We start from the raw sequence: 20,029 nt of genomic DNA, 5'->3' as shown, positions 1-20,029 counted from the left end.
TATTTCCATTATTAATGAATTATAGACTTGAATTATTCTTTTATTTTTTATTTGTTACTCTACTTTCTTATTCACATCCTTAGGGTGATTAATAATGGTATATCTTATATATATTATCATTATTCATATCCTGAATATTATTTTACATAAAAGGTTTGTTTAGCTGAAAAACATCTGCTAAATGTTATACTGTATTTTACGATCATTTCAATTAACACCTTGAAAAATAAATAGACCTATATATCACCTTTGCAGTCCTTGCATAACCAAACTGTACACAGGGTTGAATCATTGGTATGTAATCGGGTCGGCATTATGAAATACATTTGCAGAGCGAAGCCCTTTTTTTCTGCTCTAATATAAACGTGTTAGAAAACTCGGGAGACATGGTAGGAGTGAGACCTCTCGCTCCCTCAGCCTATCTCTGCCTCGTTTCCTCGTTGTGTTATCGCAGAGCCCAGGCAGCCATTAGCATAAAATGTGTGTCAGTAGGGCAGCGTAAGCTCACATGCCATGCGCACATGCTGTAGAGCTTTAACCAGCATTCCAATGTCGAACGAGCCCAATGTGCCGTGTCCACGCGGGGCTCTCGGCCAATGAAAAAGTGAGAAAGAGTAAAAAGGAGTGGGGGCACGAGGAGAGGAAGGGAGGGGGTGAGATGTTTTTAGAGAGCGTGACACACAGAGGGAGAGGGAGGGGAGAGACATCCCTGATACACACCGACTTACAGGCGGTTAGCGGGACACACAAAAAGAGAACAGGGAAAAAAGCTGGTCACATTTCTCAGGCACCTGAAAACGTGCGGGTTATTTTAGGACTCGTGTTGCTTATTGATGAGTGGGGAGTGTTTAAACTACTTCCACTCTCTGTTCATGTTTTGGTGGTGACTGTACATGGCAAGCAGCTGAACGCGTTTGGATCTCTCTCATTTAGAAAAACACTTTACAGTAATATCTTAGCACAGCCTGGTATCAAGGGGTGCACACAGAAAGCCAATCTGAGTGCTGTCTTTTGACCTCGGAAATCATTTGTAACAATTAGAGATTTGCTCATTTCTCTGAGCATTTGGATACATTCTTTATGAATTGGCCTCTTTTTACTCGTTCATCTTTATCCACGAAAACTCCTCGGTAGAAACCAAAGGCATTAGACCACCACAATTAGCAGCACGGAATTGAACAACACCGACATAGGAAACATGGAACACAGTCCTGGTGGTAAGTAGCCTTGGCTCTTTTTTAATATAATGTATCGTCTCTATGTCTCCTGCATTACATGGAGAGATTATTCTAGACAAGCAGGCAATGGTGCATAATGGGAGCAGGTGCCTGTGCTCTTGTCTACATCACATATTGGCTATTCCTAGATATCACATGTATTGGTTTATTCTAAAGATAATTTATAAACATTTTCAATGTTATATAATTATAAGACTGCTTTGCTTTTTATCCTGTTCCACTGCATTTCATTTAATAAAACACTGTCTAATTAAGTTACTACAATTCATTAGTATATGATTTTTATTTTGCAATTAAATTTTTTGACCACAGCTGAAGCTGATTCGTATTTTGTGCAGCTTTTGGGAATCTTGTTACAGCACAATAATTGTATAGTATTTGGTGAATATGGCAGGGTTTAAACTGTGTATTCTAACATAGGCTATGGCACGTTGCCAAGTGCTTCTGGGCTGCAGACAGTTGAGGGGTTTTTGAGTGAATGAGTTGAGCTCGGAGAGGGAAGTCCTCTCTCATCAATCTCTGGGACAGACTTCCGATTCCCTGCACGTAAACACACTCACGTGAACCGAGACCTACATCGCCCTCTGACCGAGAACATGTTCTGCTCAGCCCATATGCTCTGAACACGTTTATTCTCACGTTATTGGTTACACACTCACTTGGGGCCATTTCATTTAGACGGATTTTAAAGTATTGCATTTATGGGAAGTTTTTGAGTGAATTGATACTTTGTAGCAGTGTGTGACTCATTGAACTTTGCTGTTTATTATGTATTTGGCTGAACCTCAACTTCTTCCATAACACATTCAGTGGACTATGTCAAGGAGCAGTAACGCCCACTGAGTCAAACACTCGGTGCCTAATGTTTCACCCATGTACTGGCCCCTATTCGAAAACAGTTCCCAGTCAACATCAAGTCCTGCCAGGAACTGAATCATGATCTAAATGTAGCGCATGATGGAAACAAGCCCACCGATTTTAATACTTTCCCGTTAACTATGTGAATGCAGGCCAGGCACACATCATTAAATACCCTATTAGAGCCTATGCAATGGGCATAAAAACGGGAGATTAATGTATGTGCTAAATCCACTGCACTCCTGTTACATAACAGATGAAGACTGAACTAGAAATAACATGTAACATCAAAATAATCTTTTAACGTTTTTAGGTCGACACCATTTGTACATTGTCAGAGTAAGCTATAAAATGGCATGGACTGCGAAATAAAAAAGAAAACAAATATATAAATTATATAATAAGGTATTTATCTATGGTAACCAAAATATTACATTATAACGTCCTTGAACAGAGGATTAAGACTGGCTTGTCTTTACATCACTTTCTTCGCCCAGTGCACGCTGGGTAAAAACAGTCGTGACAATGATGGGAATCATGCGCCTGATTCTTTTTTTTTTTTAATACGCAGTTACCCCGCCTAGAGCTGACAGCACGTGCACACAGCCTCAGAATCCACGTGCTGCGCTCAGTTCCCAAGCACCCCCTCCCATCTCCTCCGCGCGCATTGTGCTCGCGCTCAGCCTTCACGGGGATTCCTCTTCAATTGCTGATAGCTCGGTGGTCAGTGGGTCAGAGGTTTAGCAGCCTTTTCTCTCGTCCTGGAGACTATAACTGGTTTACAATGTTAACTAGTAATTATAGCGGACCATATTCAACTTGCTGTTTGGTACCTGAAAAGGGCATAACCATAGTTTTTCTAGAATTCTAACTTGGTTTTGGTTGACAACGCTAACTGTTCTTACAGTACATACACAACCTTAGATTTCAGTAATGTACATTTGCAACAATAACACTTTTAATGCTTAATGCAGGGCATTCAAGTGTTAGTGTTAATCATTATGACCCCACTTTATTGTATTACATGACATTCTGAAAAAAGCTATCACCATAGTCTTTCTATTTAACTGGTTGACATTTTAAATATATGTTTGGCTATATCTGTAGTAGTTGAATAATTACGTTTTAGCTTTACCCAATAATATGACCACCCCTAATGTAACCTCCAGTGTTCAGAGAGCTGACCTTGTGACCTTAAAGCATAGCCGGACCATTACGGTCTTTAATGATCAAACACAATGTTTTCACTATGCCAGAAATTCAATGGCTGGTAGCCTACCTATTTTTATATGTATAGTTATAACATCCCACTATTTAGAAGCATATGCATGCCTTACTGGTGTCATTTATGCCAACCAGCACAATAAGCTTAATGTTGAGCACTGATACCAGCCCTGAAATCAGACTCCTTCGGGTTGTCAGCCTGACAGACGATCACACAGCTCGCTAATTCACATTAAAAGCCAAGCTTGATATGGGTGACGGATAGTATTTCTATCCAAGGATTGAATTTAACCCACTTCTTCTGGTCCATTATATATTTATGGGCGAACCCACTATATCTACACGTGAAACTTTTCAAACCTTTACCCCACATAACTCCTTAAAATTGAAACTGGAACAACATACAACGGAGGCATGACTGTTTCTTTGTATAGCAATTAAAGATCATTTGAGGTTCATGTGATAAAAGGAAATGTTGCCCTCTGTGCCAGAGAACCATCCTTCTTGAAAGTGTTTCATAAATAGACACATGACATGAGGCCATCTGTTTCACGTGGAGTGGGGCTTACTGTCCATGTACATTTACAAATGTTCTCATGAAAGAGGACGGACTAGTTGGAAGTTAAGAGGGGGCATGTCCCCAAATAACATGTGTGCGTGCTGCCTTTACATTTAGCCTGCCATGGATGCATGCCTGCGGGGGTGGGAACACATGTGGAGTGAAAGGTCGGCAGAAGGGAGGGGCGGTTTGTTTATTCTGTACTTCTCATGGCTCTGTGTATCCACAGGTCACATGTTGTAGCTTGTGCCCGAGTACAGCAGGGAGGGTATTCCCAGAGCTTGTTAGGGCACTCAGCCGATTCTAAGAAAATGGAGACAAAAAGTGGCACCCTGTCCTCTGCAGGTGATACACACCACATGTCCATAAAGCTTAATCTTACTTACACAAACACACAAGAAAATGCATGTAACAGTCAGTCTAGTACTAGTATTGCCACCACCCCACATGAACTGGGGCTTTGAGTACCTTTCAGTCAGGGTTGACACGTGTGAGCATGCAGTGTAATTAAGGAGGCCAGACAGAAATGCAACACGTGTTTCTCAAGAAGAGAAAACACAAGAGACGTGGGAGGCTTTTTTCCCTATAAGGTTCAGTGTCCTTGAGACAAAATGTTCACAGAATGACAGAGAAGAGAATCTAATAATATTGTTTGATATCAGTTAGACCAGAACTATCTTACATGACTGCAGTAACTGGGGCAGAAGTATTGATAAAAGCTATTACAAGCTGTGGTGTTTAGTGGCATAGTCCTTGACACTCATGTGATTGGGAAGTGCAATCATGACACCAATGTGGAGCATGCCATTTCCTCACCTTGAAAACCATTATGGTTAGCATAGTTGTATGCTAAGATGTGTAGATAACTGACATAGTGATCTAATTGTGAATCAAAAGGTCAAACTCTGAAATAAACCCAAAGGAGACCACCAAAATAAGCAGAAGTATACCACTTCTTTAAATCAGGATTATTATTTTTTTGCCATGAAATGGGGTCTGTCCTTTTTAGTTTTAAAAGTATTTAAAAATACTTATGTAAGCTTTTAAGCGTCAGTGGGTTTTGCACTTTGCCCATCTGTTAACACCATGGATATAACTGCAAAATATAACTCCCATCATAAATGAGTAAAGCCCTTAAGCAAATCATTTAATGGGTTAAAAGTTAAACGCAAAAACGTGACAGCACGTTCCTGGTGACTCTGTGGAAGGCAGTGTCTTAAGGTAGCAGTGCCCTGCTCTGCTCCCCCCTGCGTCTAAAGCCACAGCACTGAAGTCCTTTCTCTTCCAAACGTGATCTGCGCTTGTTATTGTACTTCTGCTGCTGTTGTCTACACGGGACTGCGCAAAGAGCCTTGTGAGCCGGGCGGGAACTGTGTCAAGAGTCCATGTGAGCTCCCGGTCAGGTGGCTGGCGGATAGATGTGTCTGCATGCCCACAGCCATAGCGGGGAGGGGGGGGAGGCAGGAGGAGGAGGCAGAAGGGGAGGAGGCTTGAATATAAGGGAGGGATTGGAGGAGAGATTCGATGCTGTAAGCAAGCAGGCAGGGAGCTGGCTGGCTCGGGCTGCACGTGAGGGGCAGGCTCTCATCTTGCAGGGAAGAACATTCTGCACAACATGAGGGGGAGGGGGTGTGGGGGGGCTGTCGAGGGGAATAGGGCATTTCTGACTCAATGTGACATCCCTGCACAAAGGCCTGTTTATGGCCTGTCTATGGCTCTCATTGTTAATGAATAGTGACTCAATTTCATATAATAATGCGCATTTATGGAGTTTCCTTTTCCAGATAGATTGATTACGTTTGGTTTCCTGAAATATGTTTGGCTAGGATAGGATAGGATGAAGGGTATTTTATGGCAAAAATGTAACTTCTGTAGAAAACATACATTATCAGGCCATTATGTTATTTATGGCTTAATAATCCATGTGTGGATGAATGTATTTATCTTGCCTGGTCATTTTTAAACATTCTCCAATGGGCTTCTAATTTGTCATTAAATACTGGATTACAGTTACACTGGATCAAAGTGTAGCATTGCTCTTCTCCCCAGCACTCCCTCTTCATTGTACATGTGAGCCAGATAAAGATCAGAGAACTGAATGTCCCCCTCCTCTCTGCTCCTCCAGGTGTTATCTTGTACGCTGGCTCCTCCGGCAGTGCCAGCCCGAGTCCTGGCAGCCCCTCCAGTGGATACCAGACCCAGTCGCCCTCATCCCACTCGCAGCCTTCCTCCCCAGAGACGGTCTCTTTCCAGGAGATTGGGCCCCTTAAGCAGCGAGGGGAACGAAGGGGAGGGACCCCTTCCCCGAAATTGGTCTTCCAGTTTCCAGAAGTAAACAACGCTCCAGTGGCCCAAGTATCAACAGTATCGTCGGCAACCTTCAGCCATCCCACAGTGGCCAAAAGACCTTGTGGTTTCACTGGAACATTCACCAGTAAGTACCCACTCACGCCTGCCTCTTCTTGTTATGTCTACCTGCCTAGAATGTTTTTTAATTGTATTCCTCTCTCTGATGATAAATGTTTGCTTCTTTCAGAGACTGGAGGTATGGTGCTTCTGTGTAAGGTGTGTGGGGACATCGCATCTGGGTTCCATTATGGTGTGCACGCCTGTGAAGGCTGCAAGGTGAGACCGAAAAAACGATACTATTATGTCATGTCTTTCCATTCATTAAGTGTACATGATGACATGTTGCCACACAATACTCTCTTCTAAAGCTTTGATTGTTTTTGTGCCTTCCCCAGGGTTTTTTCAGACGCAGCATTCAGCAGAATATCCACTACAAGATGTGTGTGAAGAATGAAAACTGTCTCATCATGCGCATGAACAGAAACCGGTGCCAGCACTGCCGCTTTAAGAAGTGTCTCTCCGTGGGCATGTCCAGAGATGGTGAGAGACGTGTTCATGTCCCTTTTTAAAGATTATATTAAGACATATGGCAACTGAAAATGAAATCATTTTGTATTTACTTTAGGGTTGCATTTATCTATGTTTGCAGTGTGACATGGAAAATCAGATATAGATCATTCGACTGTTAAAATAGTTTGTAAGGAAGTGTCACTCCCCATCATAGAATGTATTTTTTCCTTTCTCTCCTTTTTGTCTTTTGTTCCCTCTGCCATCCTCTCTCCTTGCCCTGCTGTCTGATTTATGGCAGGAGGAGCGCTAGAGTCCCAGTAGTCATCTGTCATGCGGAAACTGTGACAAATATAGTTTATTTTGGGAAATGGGGACACAAAGTTACCGACATGTCACCAAAATGTACCGACTTGCCCATTTCCTTTTCGTCAATACTGATGTTAACAAACAGTCATCTGGGACCTGATGTTATTCTGTCCTGTTAATCCTGAAAACCTGCAGCACTTGACTTTCAATTAAATAATATTACTTCAGTAAATTTGCTCTACTGCATAATTTCACCGCAGGACTCTGATCTCAGGGGAAATGGCTAAACTAGGAGATAATAAATCATGTTCTTTCTGGAGCAAACATTTTTAGCTGACCTAAAAAAGCCATGGGAGTGGAAAATCACCTGTATTATAACAGAAGGCAAACTTTATTTTTAAGAATCAGCATTTACATGTTTTAATTATCTACCGAAGCCCAAAATGAGAATGTTATATCGACCTTCAAAGACATTTTTATGTAACACTTTTGATTTGACAGCATAACTGTTTTCGAAAATACAATTAAGTGATCATCCAATTCTTTCCACCTCCAACCATTGGTCTCTTCACCTCTCCTACCTGCAGCCCTTGTCTCTTTGACCTTTCCACTGTCATTTCTCTAATGACCCAATGACCTAGTTTTACAGAAAAAGATAGAACAAATGCACAACTGGAAGACATAAACAGAGAAAGAGAGAGGGGTGCTGGGGGATGTGGTGCAGCATGCAGCGCTCTATAAATAGGGATGTTAGTGTATAGGTGAAGAATTGAAAAAGGGGGGAAGGGAGGATTGAAAAGGCTGGAGAGTCGGATGAGAGGAAGGCTTAAGTATTCGTATTATGGTGAAACTGCTGTGACGGTTTCAGAATAATCGGAGACAGTAGAGAGGTTTTGGGATTAGTAATCCACACAGAGATGGCCGCTTGAGGGTCATAAGTAGAATCCATATTTGAATTAAAAGTGGCTGTTTCTCTACATAGTTATAATTGTAATTGCCTGAGTATTAATGTATGCTTTTCTTCTGTTCTCCTCAGCTGTGCGTTTTGGGCGTATTCCCAAGCGGGAGAAGCAGAGACTGTTGGATGAGATGCAGAGCTACATGAACAGCCTCAACGAATCCGCTTCCATGGAGATGGAGGTATCGCCTCCCACCGACGCCCCCTGCAGTCCCCAGACCCAGACGAGCGAAGAAGCGGCCTCCATATCTTACCTCAGAGATGAGAAACCAATCAAGATGGCTGCCGGCAACATTGGCACTTCCTCATTCCGAAACAATTCAGCGCAGAAGCCTTCCCTGTCGAACTCGGGGACTCAGACCCACCACACGGTCCACGGGGAGCAGGCCAGCTACCTCGTCCCAACAAGCTGCCCTGTCTCCTCCACCAACAACGAAAACTCCACTATGGTCGACAACGCCAAGTACAACTTCTCTTCCAATCAGAATCAGTGCCCTGTCAGTGGTCGCCTAGCATCTCAATCCTACTCAGCCAATCAGAACAGTTACTCAGCCGGTGATTTCCAGAAGCAAAGTGCCTGCCCCTGGAAACTAAGCGGAGGAGCCAAAGTGCTGGTGAGAATACTTTTTTCATCTGTTTATTGAGTATGTGAATATCATATGTCACTTTAATGTCAATAGAAAGTCCATATGACTTATTTTTCCTCTCTTCTCTTTGTCTCTCCTGCAGGCATGTCCCCTTAATTCCTGTCCCGTGGCTCCGGCCAGTCGCTCCAGTCAGGAGGTGTGGGAGTCTTTCTCCCAGTGCTTCACCCCTGCTGTTAAAGAAGTGGTGGAGTTTGCAAAGAGCATCCCAGGCTTCCAGTCCCTCAGCCAGCATGATCAGGTCATGCTGCTCAAATCCGGCACTTTCCAGGTACATACAGCTAAATATAATGTTTTGTTTAGAGAATTTGTTTATTTTATTTTGCTATCCTTTGGAGTCTTTTTTTCGACTGACATTGTCTGGTTCTTCTCACAGGTTCTGATGGTGAGATTCAGCTCACTGTTTGACCCCAAGCAGAGGACGGTGACCTTCCTCAACGGGCAGACATACTCACTGGCTTCACTGAGGGCTCTGGGCATGGGCCCATTACTGGAAGCCATGTTTGATTTCAGCGAGAAGCTTGCATCTTTGGGTCTGGAGCCGGACGAGATGGCTCTTTTCATGGCTGTCGTGCTGGTTTCTGCCGGTAAGCTGGCACACTAATACTTGTAAACAAAGCACATACTGTAAGCACCTATTTCCTTGTGTCTAACCCCAATGCTCTCCCTCTCTTTCTGCAGATCGATCCGGCATAGTGGAGGTTGGAGCTCTGGAGCTGTTGCAGGAGAATCTAATAAAAGCTCTGCGCTCTCTCATCTCCAGTCGCCGTCCAGATGATAGCACCCTCTTCCAAAAGTTGCTGCTGCGTCTGCCAGACCTGCGCACCCTGAACAACCACCACTCCGACAAGCTTCTAGCTTTCCGCATTGATCCTTGAACTAAAAAAAAACGCTCAAACTTCCTGAGGTATCAGCTTTGGGGGGCCTCCCTGCTCCCCATGCCAGCCTGGCCTGCCACATACAGTACACTGGACTCTGCATGATGGCCAGTTGCTGTGCCAAGTCTCTCAACATAAGAGAGTGAAAATATCAGTGATGGATGAAGGCACGGCAGGAAGTGAAGGCTCCTGAACTCAAACTGATTCTTCCTCCTACCCAGGATTGCTAAAAAAAAAAAACGTACAACATGGCTTTATTCTTCCTTGGGTTCAACATCCAACCACAAAGTCATCACCTGTCCCTCGGGGGGGTTTGTGCTGAAGACCAAAAAGAAGAGAGCGCTTGGTGTTCCCCACTAAACTTTGTCCTCCTATTCCAGCTCACAAAGCTACATGAGGGAAGCACAAACTCTTGCCAAGAGAAAAACTCACATGTACATTCACTAACAATGATTTATTTCTGTACATTCATGCTACAATGTGTAAAGGGCACTTTACATACAGACCTCGTAGATCAATATATAACAATATATAGCAATAGAAAAGTTTAATACACAGGTGGGAGGAAGATTTGTGTCTGCCCTGTTGAAATGATATAAGCTATTTTCACAACATTTCACCATGTAAGGAATCTTTATAAAATCACCCATTTGTGATTGAGAATTGTATAACATTTTTAAGAAATGAGAATAAATTGCATTGTATTTGTATGCAGGTAATCATGGAGGGATTATAGGTCATTTTATAGACCATGTCTGGTGGGATATACAGTATGTTTTCTTGTACATTTTGTATATAACCTTTATTCCTGTTCCATGTAGGTTTGCAAATATGTAAATTAAGTTAGCATTGGATTATTGTATGTATATCACAAATAATAGATTGGAGTATAAACTTTTTATTTGAAGATATATCATTGAAATAAATGTATTATCAAGTGACTGCATCTCCTTGTGAATGTTTTACACCATACAGCAAAGTACCATTATTAAATATGATATAGCATTTTTTCTTGTAGCTCGTCTTTTTTCCCTTACCTCTTTAATGTGAAGCTAACATCAGTATTACCACCGCGTACCTTAGAGCCGTAGCTTAGCAACAGAGGCAATCAGCCAATCACGCTCAAGGTCTGAGAGCCATTAGGGCTTTTTACAAACAAGAAACACCCCTTGAGCTTCCTGTGTGTGATAAGAGGCAATGTAAGTGTTGCACTTCAATAAATAAAAGGTGATGTTCTTTTCCCTGAACACACTGACTTTTAAAAAAAGCACACGCAAGGCTACATTATTGTGTTGGAACATTTCATACACCGGAGGGACTCAATGTGCTGCAAAGTAATGAATATACAGCAAAGGTAAAAGATTAAACTTTTAAAAAGTGTTCAATTACAGGCAAGTTATACAAGAGACACAAATAAAAATAACAAGGGAAGCTAGTAAAAATTAAAAGATAAAACAAGTAGCCATTGGAAAGGAGACTATATTTATAATATTATATATTATATAATAATATATATAATAATAATAATAATAATATAATAATATAATATATAATAATATAATAATAATAATAATAATAATAATAATAATAATATAATAATATAATATTATTATTATATAACAGATGTATTCTGTGTACAGTAATGTTTTGCTGAGGGTGATATGAGATGTCGGTATGCAAATGCTCAGGGTGCCAGACAGCTAATGGAGACGTCACCTCTTATATCACTACAGTCCACTTCAAGGCCTGTGCGCACTGACGTAGACGGAGACATTATGTTCCTGTTTGTGATTTATATAACCTTAAATCACTGATATTATAAAACAAATGCATGTACATGTTGTATGAAGGCAATTGAGCTAAGATTAGTATTCCCGGCTTTGACTATCATTCAGGAGTACATGTGACTCCTCACGAGACACATATCCAGCAGTACATTTATTTGAATTCAGGATCATAATATGAAATCTCCTCAGCATCAGGTGATTCTCTGGTAGTACAATTGTCTCTAAGCAATAGCCTGTATCTCTCCCTGGGAGCCAAGAAATAAAAAATGAGCATCAGTCAGAAGCTGCCCTCGGCCATCTGCCCTACATTTATACAACACATCCAAACTTTTATTCTCAACGCTGCATCAGAGGGAGACAAAGCCCACAGTTACAGTCACTGCTGGAGCTGTGACTCAACCAGTGGTCATGTAATTTCTAAGAATCGTGGTTTAGGTCTTCATATGCCACCCAGTGGACAGGATGATAACAACAAGAGCACGTTTTTGTTATTGTATGACGAGACCCAGGGACCAGAAATAATGCTGGAACCAAAAGTCCCTTCTGTCAAAAATCCATATCAAAGTGAAAGACTCAACGTTTCAAAGTTCATTCCCAGTTGTGGTAACATCTCACATGATCCGTTTGGTTGCTGATCTGGAGATTTTGATCATATCACATGAGCAGATAGAGTTTCCCTGGAAATCACGGAACTGTAGATCTTCAAATTTCTAAAGAAACTCTATTGTGCGATTGTATAACCAATATAATCTGGAAGAAATAAGTGAGGCTTCTGCGTTGTCACCAATCATCCTCTTCCTCTACTACCAGAATAAAAAGAGACAGACAGTGTTCTGTATAGAGGTCTTATCCCAAAGAAGAAGTGTTTCCGTAATTATGCTGCATACTGTTGTGACACTGGTTCCTTCCTGCAGCATACATTTGATTCTTGTCTGCTTGTGCCATCAAGTGGCTAAAAGAAGGAAGTGCATACATATTTTGTTTTATTTAACATGTTGAATATACTGATGATGGGAACTGAAACAGAATTTTCGTATGCAATATAATTCATGTCATTCCAATTTTACGTTTTGTTTGAATGAATCTTGTCGTCTTATTTTTAAGCAACAGCTTCACATAAAATGTTGTCCTCTTTGTTTTCTCCTGCTTCTTAAATTGTCTGCTTGAATAAATGATGAAATGGATAGAAACAGTGGATTTATGTTTGTGTTTTGAAGAATCTTTTGCTGTAGAATAAAGAAAATACATCTTGCTAAATATCATAATACTGTAACTTTATCGAGAAAATCAAATTAACTTCCACTGGCTGTTGATGGAAGGGGAATCATTGAATGTGATCTGTGATTTTTCTAATCTGTGTTCTTTAATTATATTCCTTACAGAAACAAAAATTATTTTTGAAGTATCACACTTCTTCAGATCCACGCTGGTGTTGTTTCTAATTGTCTTCTTTGCAAAGCAGAAAGTGATGAAACAATACTTTTTAAAGCAGGTCAAAGATGAGTGACTTATGAGGTTATGTGTTTGCTCCATAATGTTCTTAACTCCAATCTCATTAGTCTGAGGTGGCTGTTACAAAACCAGTGTCTTACACAAAGACATTATGTCATGCAGTCACTTAACAAGATCACAGTTTGTCATGCAGTCACTTAACAAGATCACAGTTTGTCATGCAGTCACTTAACAAGATCACAGTTTGTCATGCAGTCACTTAACAAGATCACTTTTGCTTAAAATGAATTAGTTAAAAAAAAAACACTAAAAAAACAGACATCATAAACTCGGTTTAGTGAAGATATTCCTAATGTACACTGTGGCTGGAGCATCTTGTCACTACTCTGGAGATGGAGAGGATTACATATATTGGGAGCGATCAGGGGAACATAGGTGAAGCCATCTGGGGATCTTTCATTCATTGGATCAAATACCAAACTGAATCTGATACTATTCACAGTTTTAAAAAGACAATAGTGTCCGAATTAGCTTGGTTTATTCACTCATTATCTTTATATTTCATGTATAAATTCACCAACAATTCTGATTTTTGAATATTCAATTATCAATTGAGCATACTAATTCCACTCTTCAAAAAAATCTATAACATATTATTATTAGGGCTGTCAAGTTAACGCGTTAATAACGCGTTAACGCAAAAAAAAATTAACGCCACTAATTATTTTAACGCGATTAACGCATGTGTATTTTTTGTCCTCGGCCGCCGTAGTTTCAGAGCGCATCGAGTTTAAAATACCATCTACAAGCTGATGCTGACAGCCCCGCTCCTGCTGCCCGCTTGTGGCAGACCACACTTCCACGCTCACCGGCAGGCCCGGACTGGCCATCGGGAGGACGGGGAGGGTGTGTGTATGTGTGGCGCGAGCGAAGCACACCTTACGTGTTGTTGTTAGCATCTGGTGCTAGCTAGCTGAGCTAACGGATATAAGGAGCTGTTTCAATGAAAACAGAGGAGCGACATTTCGCTGACAACTGCGCCGAGCACTTGACTTTATGCAGGTAGCCAGACAGCACACTCAGCACGGATAGTGCGCGCAACACAGCTCATACACACAGGCATATATGCCTTGAGCTGCACATAGCTCCAACGATCCTACACACACACACACACACACACACACACACACACACACACACACACACACACACACACACACACACACACACACACACACACACACACACACACACACACACACAGTATTGTATGAGAGAGGTTCTAGGTTGAATTGAGGCGAATATTTGTAATGTTCAGAGGTTGTTGTGTTTAATATTCATGAGAATATTTGTCATTGTTCAAATGATAATAAACAAACATATAAAGCATAGTTGTACACTCATATGTTGATAAGAGTATTAAAAACTTGAAAAATATCCCTCTAAGGTACATTTAGAACAGATAAAAAATGTGCGATTAATTTGCGATTAATCGCGATTAACTATGGACAATCATGCGATTAATCGCGATTAAATATTTTAATCGACTGACAGCCCTAATTATTATATATTATCCGACAGTATGAATTTGCATATGCTGATTATGAAATACCCCCTATGTCTGTGGTCTTATTGTTTCCCTCTTCAGTGGAGGAACATGTTGTGTAATGCATGTGTGATTCAGATGTGTAAGTCCTCTGAGTCTGTCTGGCATGATGATCAACTGTCCAGAAACACTGCTGACAAGGTTTGTGACAGCACTGAGAAACTTAAACAACACCCCTCTTTGGCAACAGCAATGGTATGGTCTGGTTTCCTCTCAGTGTTTTGGGACTACCTGGACGTTTCTAGAGCGACGTCATCAGGCCGAAGATAGGGGTGGAGTGGGATCAGGGTTGGAGAGAGATTAACCACATGCAGCCATATAAAGCTCCAGTGTAATCCGCACGCTGGAGATAAATCAGAGCTATTCCACACAACAGTCTCGCCGTGTTTAGGACCACACAAACCACACAACACACGACAAGAGGAGCTGTATTTTCATATTTTGGATTAAAGAAAGAACGATATATATTACCTGTGACTCTGAACATCTAAAAGGTGCAAAAAGGGAAAACATAATGAAGAAGGGAAAGGTATGTTTTGTATTACTCTCCAGCTTTATAGTTTTAATACAGCTTCGTAAAGCATTGCGTAAAGATTAATGTAAAAACATAATCATATTTTAATGCAAATCTGTATAATTTCTTTAAGCTGCCAAATAAGGTAAGATGATAAGATAAGATAATATTTACTTAATTGATCCCAATTTGGGAAATGTTTGCGTTGCAGCAGCATACAAAGACAAGGCATTGCACATTACAGAAATTAAAAAGACTAAAATTAACAATTCAAAATGTAAACATCTCAAATAGAAATAAAATAGCATTAAAAAAGTAGAAAATATACATGTTGAAATACACATTTACAGTAAACAAAACAAAACAAAATATAAAGCAGGATATTATATATATACATGAAGTGTGTAAGGAATGGAAATAAACTTAAATACACCAATTAGTGACCGAAATAGAGTACACATAGTGTGTCTATGCTGGTTACTAAAAGATGGAGGCCCATCTCATCCATCCTAATCCTTTGACCCAAACATGGTGGCTGTTTTGTTGACAAATCTGTGATGGAAAAGTTTTTGGCAGGCACCTTTAAAAGTAAAATCTATTATGTGATAGACTTTCATACAGTTTAAGAACGTGAAAGCAACATTAGGATTGTGCCAGTTTGTGGTTGAGAGCCAATATATTTTCCAAAAACTGTTAATAGAATGTTATGTACTGTAAAAACAGCTGTGCTTTTTATGCAACAGACTTAAAATTGTTATGACAAACTGTAATTCTATCCCAGCAGGTGGGTGAGGAGGACGTTGAGCCGCCCAGTTATCAGGAGGTGACTGCAGGTAAAAGCTCTCTTTATGGACTGTGGAATAATGGACTATTCCATTATTTACAAATCAACAAACACTATTATAAAGGAACATGATGTCTTCAAGCTCTACCTAGACTGACTACACACAGTAAATGCTGGTTTGAGTGAAAGTATTTTTCTTGTACTACTTTCTTGTGTTTTATTTGGAATCTCAATTTCTTTATTATAACAATATTACACTTCTAACTTATCTAAGTACTTAAAAATGAAGTTAGTAGAAGTCAAACCTGCCTCCCCATGATAACTCCATTTGTTTGAATAATGCTGCAGTATCATTTTAAAACACCATGTGTGATACAAACTCAGTTTTGACAAACATAATTTCTCACATTTCCTCCTTGCCCGTTTCTTCAGGCTACAATGAGATGGAGGCCCAGTTCACCTGGGACGACAAGACCATCAGGAGGACCTTCATCAGGAAGGTATTGATTTATAAAAGAAGTGAAAGCAGAATAACATTTATCATGACGACTATTCCTTTGCTTTGACACGTTGCATTTCTTCCTGCAGGTCTACTCCATCCTCATGGTTCAGCTGTTTGTGACGGTGGCCATTGTCAGTCTATTCTCATTTTGGTAAATACTTTTAGGAAATGTATTTGTTTTTAAACAATTTTTATAAAAACATAAATTAAAGCCATTGAAATCGTGTCTCTACAGCGCACCTGTGAGGTATTTCATCCAGACTCATCCAGGCTTGTACATGGCGTCCTAGTAAGTGAAAACACATCATCGCTGAAATTATAGTCACCATTTTGATGACTTATTTACTGTTTTGTAACACCATATGCCATTTTTTCTTTTGACAGTCTCGTGTTTTTTGCCACCTACATTGCACTGTCCTGCTGTGGAGACCTGAGGTAACCTTTCATTGCATTTAAAGTGTCAACAAAATTATATTTTAAGGTGCTACTGTGTGTGCATTTGTGACTTAACATTGACAAAGTGAATTCTCTTTTTCACTAACACAGGAGGCAGTTTCCTTGGAATATCATTTTGCTAGTTCTCTTTGTGAGTATTCTTCATCATGAAAACATAATTTAATATTTACTCCCACGCTCAACATAACCCTTAATTGTTGTGATACTTTTTGCTTTTACCTTCAGACTTTGAGCATGGCCTGCATGATGGGATTTATGTCGAGGTAAATACATATTGTATGTAGAAGTTGATTTCAACTCATCTGAGCATTTCTATAATAAAAGACTCCTTCTCTTCCTGCAGCTTTTACAACACTAAATCAGTGGTTCTGTGTCTGGGAATCACATCTCTGGTGTGTCTCTCTGTCACCATGTTCAGCTTCCAGACCAAGGTGAGAAAGAACTGCTCAAACCATAAGGTGATTTTAAATAACCAACAAGAAAAATGAATCCATCATGTTTTTCTTTCTTCTAGATTGACGTCACCTCCTACCATGGCGTCCTGTTTTCTCTGTGCATAGTCATGCTTCTCTGTTCCATCACCCTTTCCATTGTCATACCTTTTGGATATGTAAGTTCCAGCGCACCTTCCAAAAAAAAGTCTAAAATAGCTGTGATTACTGATGACTAACCCCAGTCACAGGTAAATCCTGCTGGCTGTATTTGTTTGTGCATTTACAAGAAAGGCTTAGCCTCACAGATAAACAGATTAGCATCCTGCTGTCCTTCTTAACATCGCTTTGTAAAGCTTTTTTTACCTTGCTCCACAGGTTCCCTGGTTACATGCCTTGTATGCTGTTGGTGGAGCCATCCTCTTTACTTTGGTGAGAAGCAGATCATGAAAACTTCTAAATTGTCAAGCTGAAGTTTTCTTTTCAAATCAAAGTTTATTTATAAAGCACATTTAAAAGCGATTTTTGGTCGGGCCAAAGTGCTGTACATGTAATAAATACTACAATCACATAAAAACACATTACTAGAATCACAATAAAAGACAATAAATTACAACAGATATATAAAAAAAAAAACAGGGAAAAGTCAGGAGTCGGACTCTGACTAAAAGGCCAGGGAGAAGAAGAGTGTTTTAAGAGTAGATTTAAAAACCCCTAGGGTCTGGGCCGACCTCACATGGAGGGGCAGAGTGTTCCAGAGCCTAGGGCCAGCTGCTGCGAAGGCTCGGTGCCCTCTGGTTTTGAGCCTGGTCTTGGGCACTATCAGCAGCAGCTGGTCAGCAGACAACAAAACACAATATATTCACTATCCTTCTTCTCTATCTCTTTTCTCTCACAGTTCCTGGCATTTGACACACAGTTGCTGTTGGGGAACAAGCGCTACTCTATAAGTCCAGAGGAATATGTTTTCGCCACCCTCAGCCTCTACCTGGACATCATCTACATGTTCAGCTTCCTGCTACAGATCTTTGGAGGAGGCCGCAGGTGAAGCAGTTCTCCTCCCTTACATAATGTAATCTTTCCACCAGCTCAACAACCAATTCAGCCATTTATAACTCTCCTCAAGAAAATGACATCAGGGCTTTATGGTTTAATGAGGACACAATCCTGCTGCTGGTTTATGGCTATGCCCTGACATACAACGGCCTGGTACCTCACTGTACTCTGATCTGCATTTGTTATTGCTCTCCTGAGACCCCACCACCCCACAGTGAATGTTAAAGGTCAGCTATTGTGCAAAATCCACTTTTTCATGTCTCTTATACATAAACATGTGTCCCCTCTGTGTAAAGAGATTCTGAAAGTTTCAGGACAAAAGATTCTCTCACTTTTTGTCCTGATCCATTTCTATAAAAACCTGTCTGAAAATGAGTTGATTAGATTTAAGCCACTTTATGTCATAACATTGTTTTGGCTTGTGTAACCATTAGCCAATCAGCAACCCCCCCCCCCCCCCCCCCCACCTTATCACCTGAATCTCCTCCTAGAGCACCATTCCATTCTTTTTAACCAAATATCTCTCAGAGGGGCGTGGGGAGTGGCTCCTTATTTTCATCTAAAGTAACAGACAGAGAATCAGCACTTTGGAAACAGGGCTGAAACAGAGGGGTTTATGGGATGCTGCAATGCATGATCTGTTTGTTATTTGGAGCTAAACACTTCAGAGAAATGTTTTGTATATATCTGAGAACTATAATAAAGTAATGAAAAAAAGTATAATAGGGGACCTTTAAAGCAGTCATTAGGCTCATATGAGGACAGCACCGTAGAGTCAAGTAAGATCAGTTTGGATGTTCATCCATCAATAAGTGAAAAACAGAGATTAAAAAACTGCACCTTTACAAGTTACAATATGTTTTATACTTACTTTTAATGCACATTTCCATAGATGAAAGGTACTGCTGTAACATACAGTATTTTCAGCTTATGTTGAGCATGGATTTTCATTTTTGGGGCAAATCTTACTGGATTTAAAAACGGTGTGTTTGTAGCATCACACATACATTAACAACAAACTCTAGCTATTAGAGATCAGTTGCAATGTGTATTGTAACTTAAATGTGGCCTTTGGGGTGTGATAGAAAATAATTTAATGTAAACAATTTGAAGATCGGAACATGAGCATTAGGATTATCTAACTGTATAAAAAACACATGGCATGTTAAAACTATTTTTGTAAGAACACTGAGTTATGTCTGTCTGTGATTCTGACATTATTCTAATAAAAGTGACACATGAAAAGATGTTTGTCTTATATGTGTAAGAGTTTACAATGTGGATTATTATGTTTTACTATCTAAGAATTTTCAATCATATAAGAAGCCACGTTAGTTGTGTGCCTGTGTGTTAGCCCTGTAATGGACTGGTGACCACTATTGCATGCTGGGATATGGTTAGTAAGGTTGTTGATTTGGTTTTAGAAAATAAATGTCAATACTATTTCCTTCATTTTTTACATTTATATCAATCTAGCACAACACATTGTTAAAGTATCCATTTTGATTGAAGGTTGCTTTTTACAAATGACTACATTTAAATTATTTTAACATTTATTTTTAAAACATTGTCTTTTTAGAAGTACTTTGTTGATACAACCCTTACACCCGTATTGGATATTATATTGACTTAGCATCTTCTAGCACTGTTTTTGACTGTCTTGTCCTTTAAACCCATTTGCAGGGTTTTTTCCAGGATTTTAAATGTGAGAAACTTCCCAGTCAAGATTAAACTTTTGGCAACAACAGCAGAGGCTAGTGACTATTACCATTTCCAGTTACCATTAGAACTATAATCAAAAACACAGTTCAGCCAATCATTGAAACAAGGCTTTTATTAAAAAAAAGAAAAAAATGACATATTCAAATTCAAAGAGAAAACCAAGAAGAAGGAAAATCTTATCTCAATCAATAAAAA

The 20,029-nt window shown here is 40.0% G+C and overlaps 2 protein-coding genes across 2 annotated transcripts; both read left to right on the top strand.

Moving 5' to 3' along the window:
* Positions 1 to 546: 546 nt before the first annotated feature.
* Positions 547 to 10,529, top strand: nr1d4b (nuclear receptor subfamily 1, group D, member 4b). The gene is made up of 8 exons (XM_034139161.1): positions 547 to 1,217; positions 6,005 to 6,313; positions 6,416 to 6,504; positions 6,624 to 6,768; positions 8,081 to 8,616; positions 8,732 to 8,917; positions 9,023 to 9,233; positions 9,328 to 10,529. The coding sequence occupies exons 1-8, from the start codon at positions 1,199 to 1,201 to the stop codon at positions 9,522 to 9,524; spliced, it is 1,692 nt and encodes a 563-aa protein (XP_033995052.1). The 5' UTR covers positions 547 to 1,198; the 3' UTR covers positions 9,525 to 10,529.
* Positions 10,530 to 14,883: 4,354 nt separating this feature from the next.
* faim2b (Fas apoptotic inhibitory molecule 2b) lies at positions 14,884 to 18,104 on the top strand. The gene is made up of 12 exons (XM_034139125.1): positions 14,884 to 14,898; positions 15,665 to 15,716; positions 16,100 to 16,167; positions 16,256 to 16,320; positions 16,405 to 16,458; positions 16,554 to 16,604; positions 16,716 to 16,755; positions 16,851 to 16,888; positions 16,969 to 17,056; positions 17,140 to 17,235; positions 17,435 to 17,488; positions 17,955 to 18,104. Exons 1-12 carry the CDS (start codon positions 14,884 to 14,886, stop codon positions 18,102 to 18,104), a joined length of 771 nt encoding a protein of 256 aa, XP_033995016.1.
* Positions 18,105 to 20,029: the final 1,925 nt, after the last annotated feature.

This window comes from Trematomus bernacchii, unplaced genomic scaffold, assembly GCF_902827165.1.
Source record: "Trematomus bernacchii unplaced genomic scaffold, fTreBer1.1, whole genome shotgun sequence".
In the NCBI taxonomy this organism is placed as follows: domain Eukaryota; kingdom Metazoa; phylum Chordata; class Actinopteri; order Perciformes; family Nototheniidae; genus Trematomus; species Trematomus bernacchii.
This window is presented reverse-complemented; position numbering and strand designations above follow the sequence as displayed.